Source organism: Oncorhynchus nerka, linkage group LG12 (assembly GCF_034236695.1).
Source record: "Oncorhynchus nerka isolate Pitt River linkage group LG12, Oner_Uvic_2.0, whole genome shotgun sequence".
In the NCBI taxonomy this organism is placed as follows: domain Eukaryota; kingdom Metazoa; phylum Chordata; class Actinopteri; order Salmoniformes; family Salmonidae; genus Oncorhynchus; species Oncorhynchus nerka.
The window spans coordinates 23,326,173-23,339,049 of record NC_088407.1 but is presented as its reverse complement, the minus strand read 5'-3'; the positions used below and the strand labels follow the sequence as shown (position 1 = coordinate 23,339,049).

At 43.7% G+C, this 12,877-nt stretch overlaps 1 protein-coding gene across 1 annotated transcript in view; it reads right to left on the bottom strand.

Annotated features, from left to right (window-relative positions):
• LOC115137965 (large neutral amino acids transporter small subunit 2-like) overlaps nucleotides 1-12,877 on the bottom strand; it is a 27,036-nt gene continuing 14,159 nt past the window's right edge. The window contains exons 4-11 of the mRNA XM_065025404.1: nucleotides 8,249-8,374; nucleotides 6,876-7,029; nucleotides 6,187-6,310; nucleotides 5,419-5,522; nucleotides 4,621-4,717; nucleotides 4,290-4,439; nucleotides 2,272-2,449; nucleotides 1-1,716 (exon numbers count right to left, since the gene is read on the bottom strand). Of these exons, the coding sequence (XP_064881476.1) occupies nucleotides 1,553-1,716; nucleotides 2,272-2,449; nucleotides 4,290-4,439; nucleotides 4,621-4,717; nucleotides 5,419-5,522; nucleotides 6,187-6,310; nucleotides 6,876-7,029; nucleotides 8,249-8,374 (1,097 nt within the window). The 3' untranslated portion in view covers nucleotides 1-1,552. The remainder of the gene's footprint in view (nucleotides 1,717-2,271; nucleotides 2,450-4,289; nucleotides 4,440-4,620; nucleotides 4,718-5,418; nucleotides 5,523-6,186; nucleotides 6,311-6,875; nucleotides 7,030-8,248; nucleotides 8,375-12,877) is intronic.

Here is a 12,877-nt window from a genome sequence, read left to right as displayed (position 1 = left end):
TGGATTTATAGAACTGTTTTAATTGACAAAAATACTGAATTAACCTCATGATAGACATTGACATTAAAACACAGGAACACTACTGGTTGGCCTCATTCACAACATTACAGTACGCTTAGCTACACATGATTAAACTTGTGTCAATTCTCTCCGCGGAGGTTCACGTGTGTTTGTGTGCATGTGAGTTTGTGCATGTCTGGTCAATATCGCGGAGAACCCTACTCAAAATGCTCTTCAGAGTCTGCTAGCCTACCCTTATATTTATCAAGACTTCTCTGTTTGTTCTTATCTGTAAAGGTTTAGCACTGTAGTCAGTCTGTACTGCTAGTCTTTCATGGAGCAGGCGGTCCGTCTGTAGAGTTGATTGTCTGTCTTTAATGAAATCTTTCTCAGGTGTCCAGTAAAATGAAGTCACTGAGTCAAAGTGGAATATTCAAAATGGCCACACCATTCTTTTCCATTAAATGTTTTCTTAGCTCTTTTAAAAATATCAGAATAAAATAATCTGTCAACATCAATGATAACAAAAATAGACCAATACCTAAGTACAGAATATATCAGAATTAGAGCGATAAAAGAGTACCAGGGAAGGATCTGACAGGCACTGAACCCCATAGGCTCTTAAATGTATACCTCCGCTGTTGCATGATGTTGAATAGAAAAAACCCACACTCTAAAACTAACATAATAAAACTCAAATAATAACAATGAAACATGATATAAACAATTATCACAGATATAAAATACATTTTGGAATCACAGTTGTTAAAATTAAAAAACACAGACAGTATTTAGTGTATTTGACATGGAACATGAAATGAATTGATATTAATTTGATGTTTTTGACGATCAAAAAATCCAGCTTTGGTGTGTTTTCAGTAAGACAAGGCAAATTCAAAAGGTGTCAAAAAAGAAATGCAAACTGACACAAGCAATATTGATGATGAATCTGCCACAGTACATTGCGAGTACTTTAAAATGGGCGCCACTCTCTCACTCATGAAGTGTGCAGGGAGTGTGTGGAGGAAGAGGAGGAAGATGAAAAAGAAGAGGAGGGGGAAGAGAAAGAGGAATCCTTATTATTGTCAAGTGAGTGAAAAAAATAAAATAAACGAGGGGATGAAAAGAGGTGTGTATCTGTGAGGATGTCAGGTTGGATATGTCTTCTACAGTAAGCAGCATCGAAAGGAGGCACACTAACATGTAATGACCAGATATAGTTCTATAATCTCCCCTCTCCACTAAACGTTTATCTCCTCCTCCTTCCCACCTCCTCCCACCCCCTCCCACCTCCATCTCCTCCGTTTCTCTACTTGGCACAGCATTCGTGATTGAAACAAAGCTACAATCAGACTTCTGAACACATTCAAATAACAGTGTGTGTCACTGAATGTTTCCAAGTCTGTGAGTGTGTGGGTGTTAACTCCCCTCTGCCATAGGGATATACCTGAAACTTTGACTACCTCAACGAGAGTGTGTTTCTCTGCGTGTGTGTGTGTCTGTGTGTGTATGGTGAGGCGTTGGGTGTTGGGGGGTTAGTCAAGGTGTGTGTTCAGCAGTCTGCAGACTTTTGTGTCTCGCCGTCCTCCTGCGAGAGAGGAGCCCGCGACTCCTTCAGCTGCTCGCACTCCTCCCCGCTCCCTGCCTCCTCGCCTCCCTTCGTCTCCCCTGGATACACCACCACACAGAACTTCTGGCCCAGGTAGGTCATCTTGGCTGGAGAGAGAGAAGGGGAGAGGTTAGGATACCAGTCTAGAGTACAACGCCCAGTAGATACAGAGAGAAGCCAAGGAAGTTTATACAGTGTAAGGAGTCATAAGGGAAAAGAGCCACGAGTCAGAAGAAGAATCCGTGTTAGTAGTGATATCTTGTGAATTAACATCCATAATGTCACGTGACTAGAAAGCCAGTCATTTGAATAATAATAATAACAATGCTTTTGAAAGTTGAACGTCGCCACGAGCAGCACCGCAGATATTGAGATGAGCGAGATGCAAGACTTCGCTCTCACACAGTCGCACACACCCTGGTAGCCAGGGCACCAAAACGGCGGGGAGAAGTTGAGCCTCGCACTTCAACGCTCTTAGTTGTTGTGGAACTTGACCCACTATAATGTTTACTTTCTGAAACTCCGTCATATTGCTGAGTCTACCTTTAAGGAAGTTCCAGGCCATCCTTGTCAATACGAAGTTATTCTTAACGGACTTGCCTGCTAAAATAAAGGTTAAATAAATAAATCAAGTTGAAGGAATTAGAACGAGACTGCCGTACCAACGAAGGTGTTGAAGCACGCGGGCTTGTTGTCCCAGTAGACACCCAGGAAGTAGACAGGTACTCCAGTCAACATGATAGCCATACCGAGGCCACACACCACGGGCTCAGAGTACAGGGAGAAGATGAGCAGGAAGGCCCAGAACAACAGATAGATCACAGGCCATGCCAGACTGATCTGTAGGAGGGAGAGAGACAGATGGTGGAGTCAGTCATTGTGCAAACCACAGTAAGAATGCATATACTAGGCCCTCGAATACCTAGGGTCAGATTGACTAAACACTGAGAACATACAGTGCCTTGCGAAAGTATTCGGCCCCTTTGAACTTTGCGACCTTTTGCCACATTTCAGGCTTCAAACATAAAGATATAAAACTGTATTATTTTGTGAAGAATCAACAACAAGTGGGACACAACCATGAAGTGGAACGACATTTATTGGATATTTCAAGCTTTTTTAACAAATCAAAAACTGAAAAATTGGGCGTGCAAAATTATTCAGCCCCCTTAAGTTAATACTTTGTAGCGCCACCTTTTGCTGCGATTACAGCTGTAAGTCGCTTGGGGTATGTCTCTATCAGTTTTGCACATCGAGAGACTGACATTTTTTGCCATTCCTCCTTGCAAAACAGCTCGAGCTCAGTGAGGTTGGATGGAGAGCATTTGTGAACAGCAGTTTTCAGTTCTTTCCACAGATTCTCGATTGGATTCATGTCTGGACTTTGACTTGGCCATTCTAACACCTGGATATGTTTATTTTTGAACCATTCCATTGAAGATTTTGCTTTATGTTTTGGATCATTGTCTTGTTGGAAGACAAATCTCCGTCCCAGTCTCAGGTCTTTTGCAGACTCCATCAGGGTTTCTTCCAGAATGGTCCTGTATTTGGCTCCATCCATCTTCCCATCAATTTTAACCATCTTCCCTGTCCCTGCTGAAGAAAAGCAGGCCCAAACCACGATGCTGCCACCACCATGTTTGACAGTGGGGATGGTGTGGTCAGGGTGATGAGCTGTGTTGCTTTTACGCCAAACATAACGTTTTGCATTGTTGCCAAAAAGTTCAATTTTGGTTTCAACTGACCAGAGCACCTTCTTCCACATGTTTGGTGTGTCTCCCAGGTGGCTTGTGGCAAACTTTAAACAACACTTTTTATGGATATCTTTAAGAAATGGCTTTCTTCTTGCCACTCTTCCATAAAGGCCAGATTTGTGCAATATACAACTGATTGTTGTCCTATGGACAGAGTCTCCCACCTCAGCTGTAGATCTCTGCAGTTCATCCAGAGTGATCATGGGCCTCTTGGCTGCATCTCTGATCAGTCTTATCCTTGTATGAGCTGAAAGTTTAGAGGGACGGCCAGGTCTTGGTAGATTTGCAATGGTCTGATACTCCTTCCATTTCAATATTATCGCTTGCACAGTGCTCCTTGGGATGTTTAAAGCTTGGAAAATCTTTTTGTATCCAAATCCGGCTTTAAACTTCTTCACAACAGTATCTCGGACCTGCCTGGTGTGTTCCTTGTTCTTCATGATGCTCTCTGCGCTTTTAACGGACCTCTGAGACTATCACAGTGCAGGTGCATTTATACGGAGACTTGATTACACACAGGTGGATTGTATTTATCATCATTAGTCATTTAGGTCAACATTGGATCATTCAGAGATCCTCACTGAACTTCTGGAGAGAGTTTGCTGCACTGAAAGTAAAGGGGCTGAATAATTTTGCACGCCCAATTTTTCAGTTTTTGATTTGTTAAAAAAGTTTGAAATATCCAATAAATGTCGTTCCACTTCATGATTGTGTCCCACTTGTTGTTGATTCTTCACAAAAAAATACAGTTTTATATCTTTATGTTTGAAGCCTGAAATGTGGCAAAAGGTCGCAAAGTTCAAGGGGGCCGAATACTTTCGCAAGGCACTGTAACAAAAAGGTCAAATAAAAACGTGGGAGAAAGTCGAGCCTCTGTAGAACTTAATAGAACCCAATGTCAGGAATGGGTCTCCTAGGAAACTCACTCTGATTGGTCGGTGCATGTCGGGTTGCTTGATGCGCAGCACAATCTGCCCGGCAACAGTGACCCCGTAGAAGAGGTAGTTGATAAAGCCCACGTAGTTGATGAGGGTGTACATGTCACTGGTGCACAGCATCAGCAGGGTGGACAGACACTGGAGCAGGGAGGGAGAGACGGATAGAGAGAGAGAGAGGTTAGAGGGTATCATATTGCTTGCTAGAAGCTTCTCACTGGGCACAGACGTCAGTTTAACGTCTATTGAACTTTATATTTGTGGCGTGGACAGGGAAATTGGTAAACAGTCTGAGATAGAGAAGGACGGAGTTGGTACTCACAGTGAAGAGCAGAGCAGGGATGGGGGTGCAGCGCTTCACATGGATCATAGCCAGAAGACTGGGGAGGTGGCCCTCTCTGGCTCCAGCAAAGAACAACCTGTTAGAGAGAAAGAGAGAGAGAGAGAGAGAGAGAGAGAGAGATAATCAGAATGAACACCAATTTAATCTGCAACACAAACTTGTTAAAGGAGAGATCAGCAGATAAACCCTGCTTGTTAAAGAAGAGATCAGCAGATAAACCCTGGTTGTTAAATGAGAGATCGGCAGATAAACCCTGGTTGTTAAATGAGAGATCGGCAGATAAACCCTGGTTGTTAAATGAGAGATCAGTAGATAAACCCTGGATGTTAAAGGAGAGATCAGTAGATAAACCCTGGTTGTTAAAGGAGAGATCAGCAGATAAACCCTGGTTGTTAAAGGAAAGATCAGTAGATAAACCCTGGATGTTAAAGGAGAGATCAGTAGATAAACCCTGGTTGTTAAAGGAGAGATCAGTAGATAAACCCTGGTTGTTAAAGGAGAGATCAGCAGATAAACCCTGGTTGTTAAAGGAAAGATCAGTAGATAAACCCTGGATGTTAAAGGAGAGATCAGTAGATAAACCTTGGTTGTTAAAGGAGAGATCAGTAGATAAACCCTGGTTGTTAAAGGAGAGATCAGCAGATAAACCCTGGTTGTTAAAGGAGAGATCAGCAGATAAACCCTGGTTGTTAAAGGAGAGATCAGCAGATAAACCCTGGTTGTTAAAGGAGAGATCAGCAGATAAACCCAGGTTGTTAAAGGGATGTTGACACTGACCGTGAGGAGGTGAAGAGGGATCCGTTAACCCCTCCGAAGGTGGACAGAGCTACAGAGATGGGCATGATCCATGACATCACTCCCAGCAGCTTTTCACCAAAAGTCTGGAGGGTGGGAGGGGAGAGAGAGGGAGGGGGAGAGAGAGAGGGAGAGAGAGGGAGGGAGGGAGAAAGGGAGGGAGGGGAGAGAGAGGGAGGGGAGAGAGGGGGAGGGGAGAGAGAGGGAGGGAGGGAGAAAGGAAGGGAGGGGAGAGAGGGGGAGGGGAGAGAGAGGGAGGGAGAGAGAGAGAGGGAGGGGAGAGAGGGAGGGAGGGAGAGAGAGAGGGAGGGAGGGGAGAGGGGGAGGGGAGAGAGAGGGAGGGAGGGAGGGAGGGAGGGAGGGAGGGAGGGAGGGAGGGAGGGAGGGAGAGGGAGGGAGGGAGGGAGGGAGGGAGGGAGGGAGGGAGGGAGGGAGGGAGGGAGGGAGGGGGAGGGAGGGAGGGGAAGAGATGGTTAAACACACACTCAGACATTCAATGAACTGATGCATAGCTACATAAATATCACAAACATGTTTATATACTAAAATTGAAAAAAAGAGTGGAAGATTGATAATTATTGATTGTGTTACTGTGATGCTACTACACGCTTCAATACTCAGTTTAATTTCAAGCGCATTAACTCTTAGTGACCAGAAGGGGCCGCCAGAGGCCTTTTCCAATACTGACTATGAATAAACCCAGAGCACGTCGGTATTCTTTCTGATAGGGTGGTGGGTGGAGCTACTCACCACGGCAACAGCGTTGGAGGCCAGCAGCTCCTGAGGACTCATGGCAGTGACGTAGGCGATGTTAGCAAATACGTAGACGAACGTCACCAAGGGGATGGAGATGAAGATGGCGCGAGGAAGATTCCTAGAATAGAGAGAGGAATGGAGGGATGGGGAGAAATAAGTAAAATATATACTATCTTTACCACTACCTACATGACAACATATTATATATTATCTTTACCACTACCTACATGTACAAATGTCCTCGACTAACCTGACTCGGTACCAGGTATATAGCCTCATTATTGTTATGTCATTTTATTGTGTTACTTTTTATAACATTTTTTTACCTTAGTTTATTTAGTAAATATTTTCTTAACTTTATTTCTTGAACTGCATTGTTGGTTAAGGGCCCATAAGTAAGTATTTCACGGTAAGGTAACCTGTTCGCACATATGACAAATACAATTTGATTTAGTGCATAACTTTTGACCAGAGCCCTAGGTGCCCTATAAAACACTGCGCTATAAAGGGAACAGTGTGCCATTTGGGAGGCAAGCGTGTACTAATTGATATGTGTTACACGTAGCGGTCGACAAGATCCTCAGTGACGTAGTGACAGAGCCCTATGTGCCCTGGTCCAAAGTAGCGCACTACAAAGAGAACAGGGCACCATTTGGGAGGCACTACTAATGGTAGTGTCTTACACATAGGGGTCGACCAGCTCCTCAGTGACGTAGTTGAGGAAGTTCCATCCCCCGTAGGCGAAGGAACCTTGTAGAAAGGCCAGGGCTATCAGTCCCACGTCGTACTCCTGGAAGGGCTCGAAGGCATTCGCTGGCTCCAGCCAATAGTACTCTCCTGGAGGAGAAGAGGACCAGAGGCTTTAGAATTACGATTATGTTGGGTTGGGAGGAAATGTTCATCTGTTTGAAGTTGGTCAACTGCTGTTACAACAACGCAGATCAAATAACAAACTGCCAGGTCACACATGGTGTAACAATGAGGAGGTGTGTAACATCAGACAGACAGGCAGGCAGGCAGGCAGGCAGGCAGGCAGGCAGGCAGGCAGGCAGGCAGGCAGGCAGGCAGGCAGACAGACAGACAGACAGACAGACAGACAGACAGACAGACAGACAGACAGACAGACAGAGTATTGGTTTGTACAACATGTCTGCTTTGTAGCCCAACCCATCTGTCTGTCTTCTTTCCCCTGGCTCACCTTTTCGTTGGCATGCCAATATGAACATGACATGGCCCTCTCTCCTCTCTCTCTCTCTCTCTCTGTCTCCCACTCCCCCTTCCATCTTTCTCTGGTGAGTGACTCTCCCATACTCTCTCACCCATTATGTTCTAACACCAACACTCAGAATCCTCCTCTCCTCTCCTCTCCTCTCCTCCTCCCTCCTCTCTCTGTGTCCACACCCCTATTGTCACGGTTGTCTCTATCCGTCTCTCTCATAACTGAGCCTCACGACTGTTATGATAACTAAACCACAGAGACACGCTGGGATGGAAACTACATTAAAACCCTATTAGCTCTGTGAGTTTTACCAGAGGGAGGCTATGGCAACGTCTCAAATGGCACCCCTATTCCCTATGTAGCGTACTACTTTTGACCAGGGTCCATTGGGCTCTGAATAAAAGTAGTGTACTATATAGGGAATAGGGTGCCATTTGGGCCCCAGACTTTGCGTCCCCAGTGACCCAGTGATGGGATGTGACTCTGTGTCTCTGGATCGAGAGAGAGATTAGAAAGATGCAGCGGCACAGATTGTGTAGGGACACACACACGTATTGGCACACACACACACACACACACACACACACACACACACACACACACACACACACACACAACACACGTATTGGCACGCACACACACACACACACACACACACACACACACACACACACACACACACACACACACGTATTGGCACGCACGCACGCACGCAAACACACGCGCGCGCACGCACGCACGCACGCACGCACGCACGCACGCACGCACGCACACACACACACACACACACACACACACACACACACACACACACACACACACTGAACCTAGTCCTACCCTTGCAGATCTGCACGATGCCCATGATAATGATGAGAGCCAGGGCCAGCAGCTTGCCGGCTGTGAAGATGTCCTGGACTCTGGTGGCCCATCGCACACTGGAGCAGTTCACCCACGTCAACAACACTGTGAGAGACAGAGAGAGTGTTATTATCGATTAAATATGAGTTATTTTACGTTTCAAGTTGATGCCATGATGCTCCTGTACTGCGCGCGTCTGAGTGATGGAAGCGAGGAGAACAGGTCCCTGATGACCATCTTGGCTTTCCTGAGACACCTGGTGTTGTAGGTGTCCTGGAGGGCAGGCAGTGAGCACCCAGGGGTGCGTTGGGTTGTGCGTACCACCCGCCGTAGTGCCTTGCGGTCAGTGGTGGATTAGTTGTCGTACCAGGTGTTTTTACTGTGACACTATAAGATAGGGACTTATAAAGCCACGAAAGCTTGTGGAATCCAATTGCGAGAAACATTACAGAGATCAACACAATTCAATTCACACTGGGCGTTGTGTTCCATCCCTTCATGTCCTCCACTGCTCTCTGCTACATCAGGCTACTGAGAACAACAGAGGAATACAATGGTGATTCCCAGTACAATAAACAACACTGCAGACTGGAGGAATTCTCACCATACAATTCTCACCAAGTCAGTATAGAATTGTTGCTAACAATGCACAAAGGGAGACGCACAGTGCACAGCTACACTATATTCCCCCTCTGCTCTGCTCTGTTCTTGCCTTTGAAGGCTTTATAACAGCAACCAGTGAGAGCACTGGACACATACAGCAGGTAGCGGTGATGGCACTATAAATAACGACGTAAGGAGAGAGGGAGAAAGAGACTGAGAAACAGATAGATATAGCGGTATAAGGTGGATGGACAAATAGAAAGAGGGCGAAGAAGGTGTGTGTGTGGCGGGGGGGGGGGGGGGTTGTGTGTGTGTGCGTGTCTGTGTGTGTGTGTGTGTGTGTGTGTGTGGGGGTGTGGTGGAGGTTACAGTAACACACATTGTGGTGCAACTGGTGTGACGTGTCATAAAAGGTGAAAGGCATGTACTATCACAATGAACTATGACCCCTCTCTCCTTGCCTATCAACTTCTCTGATACAATGACAACGACCACACCCCAACAGACACTGACTGGACGTTCAGCGTGTCTGTTCTGCAATCTGTCGCACCTTCACGTTTGGGTAAAAATCTGCCGTTCTGCCCCTGAGCAAGGCAGTTAACCCACTATTCCCCGGGCGCTGAAGACGTGGGTATTGATTACGGCAGCCCCCCGCACCTCTCTGATTCAGAGAGGTTGGGTTAAATGCGGAAGACACATTTCAGTTGAATGGATTAGGTTGTACAACTGACTAGGTATCTCCCTTTTCTCTCCCTCTTAATAGAGCACCACTGTACATTACATCAGGGCTAATGGAAGGGCCTGCGATAGACCAGCGTCCTATCCAGGGTGTGTACATCAAGCTGCCTCACGCTGCCTTGGCTACTTACTTACTAGGTTAATGCTAAACACGATGGTATTAAATTCTAGAGTGTAGTGGGGGTGGCAGGTAGCCTCGCGGTTAGCATTGGGCTAGTAAACAAAAGGTTGCTAGTTCGAATCCCCAAGCCGACAAAGTGAAACACATGTCAATGTGCCCTTGAGCAAGGCACTTAAAGGAATAATCCAGTCAAAACCTATTTTTTTGTATTTTGTTCATTAGTCCGCTGTTGATACAGTCCCTAAATGTTATGCATGTCAGAAATCAAGTATTCAAGATAAAGCATTATCAAAAAGACAATTGTCACTTGTCACATCACCATGATGATGCAGAAGTATGTATTATTATTGGTACAGACAGAAGTATGTATTATTATTGGTGCAGACAGAAGTATGTATTATTATTGGTGCAGATAGAAGTATGTATTATTATTGGTGCAGACAGAAGTATGTATTATTATTGGTGCAGATAGAGGTATGTATTATTATTGGTACAGACAGAAGTATGTATTATTATTGGTGCAGACAGAAGTATGTATTATTATTGGTGCAGACAGAGGTATTATTATTGTGCAGACAGAAGTATGTATTATTATTGGTGCTGACAGAAGTATGTATTATTATTGGTACAGACAGAAGTATGTTTTTATTGGTGCAGACAGAAGTATGTATTATTATTGGTGCAGACAGAGGTATGTATTATTATTGGTACAGACAGAAGTATGTATTATTATTGGTGCAGACAGAAGTATGTATTATTATTGGTGCAGACAGAATGTATTATTATTGGTACAGACAGAAGTATGTATTATTGGTGCAGACAGAAGTATGTATTATTATTGGTGCAGACAGAAGTATGTATTATTATTGGTGCAGACAGAAGTATGTATTATTATTGGTACAGATAGAAGTATGAATTATTATTGGTGCAGACAGAAGTATGTATTATTATTGGTGCAGACAGAAGTATGTATTATTATTGGTGCAGACAGAGGTATGTATTATTATTGGTACAGACAGAAGTATGTATTATTATTGGTGCAGACAGAAGTATGTATTATTATTGGTACAGACAGAAGTATGTATTATTATTGGTGCAGACAGAAGTATGTATTATTATTGGTGCAGACAGAAGTATGTATTATTATTGGTGCAGACAGAAGTATGTATTATTATTGGTGCAGACAGAAGTATTATTATTGTAGACAGAAGTTATTATTGGTGCAGACAGAAGTATGTATTATTATTGGTGCAGACAGAAGTATGTATTATTATTGGTGCAGACAGAAGTATGTATTATTATTGGTGCAGACAGACGTATGTATTATTATTGGTGCAGATAGAAGTATGTATTATTATTGGTGCAGACAGAGGTATGTATTATTATTGGTGCAGACAGAAGTATGTATTATTATTGGTGCTGACAGAAGTATGTATTATTATTGGTGCAGACAGAAGTATGTATTATTATTGGTACAGACAGAAGTATGTATTATTATTGGTGCAGACAGAAGTATGTATTATTATTGGTGCAGACAGAAGTATGTATTATTATTGGTACAGACAGAAGTATGTATTATTATTGGTACAGATAGAGGTATGTATTATTATTGGTGCAGATAGAGGTATGTATTATTATTGGTGCAGACAGAAGTATGTATTCTTATTGGTGCAGACAGAAGTATGTATTATTATTGGTGCAGATAGAGGTATGTATTATTATTGGTGCAGACAGAAGTATGTATTATTATTGGTGCAGACAGAAGTATGTATTATTATTGGTGCAGACAGAAGTATGTATTATTATTGGTGCTGACAGAAGTATGTATTATTATTGGTGCAGACAGAAGTATGTATTATTATTGGTGCAGACAGAAGTATGTATTATTATTGGTGCTGACAGAAGTATGTATTATTATTGGTGCAGACAGAAGTATGTATTATTATTGGTGCTGACAGAAGTATGTATTATTATTGGTGCTGCAGATGTATTATTATTGGTGCAGAAGTATGTATTATTATTGGTGCAGACAGAAGTATGTATTATTATTGGTGCAGACAGAAGTATGTATTATTATTGGTGCAGACAGAAGTATGTATTATTATTGGTGCAGACAGAAGTATGTATTATTATTGGTGCAGATAGAAGTATGTATTATTATTGGTGCAGATAGAGGCAGCAGTCGGACCTGAATAAGGTTTACAGGACCCTCTAACGACCTTGTTGTTGCACACATGACATTACACACACATGACATTACACACACATGACATTACACACACATGACATTACACACACACACATCACATTACACACACATCACATTACACACACATCATATCACATTACACACACATCACATTACACACATCACATTACACACACATCATATCACATTACACACACATCACATTACCCACACATCACATTACACACACATTACATTAGAAATACCTCCGAGCTTATGTGTTCTGGTCAGTCTGCCAAGGAACAGAGACAGGCTACTCAGCCAGACAGAGACGGAGAGAGGAGGAGGAGAGGAAAAGGGGCTGGGGTGGGAGGGTTGTTCATAGTTTATAGTTGTAAAAGAGTGTATGGTGTTTAGCGGTTTGGGGAAAGGAAAGGGGGGGAGTGCGAGGGAAGGGGTAGGGGGGATGTATGGCCTGATCTGTGGATATGTTGTCAGCTGGTAACACACAGTTAGCTGGTCCCAGGTCTGTGCTGTAGCTCCTTTACAATACAGAAGTTAACTAAAGCACACAAAGTGTAGATCTGGGATCAGGCTAACACAAACTGCGTCTACACTACATGGGAGTAGGAGCTGAGCAGTGTGTGTGTGTGTGTGTGTGTGTGTGTGTGTGTGTGTGTGTGTGTGTGTGTGTGTGTGTGTAATAAAGAACATACAGCACAGGCGACGCCAAGCAGCAAGTGTGTTTGCAATCATCTACAGTAACAATAACCTATGTAATGGAAGATATCTGTGAGATTTCTGAAATACGCCTGACCCTGCAGTTATATCCACTTTGCAGCACATTCAAAAATAAATATATACATTTGACCTGTGCTGCAGTGCAGGGAACATTCTAAATCATCCCAACTGAATCTCATAGTCCCGTGAATAGAAACAACATGAATCCTACTCCCAT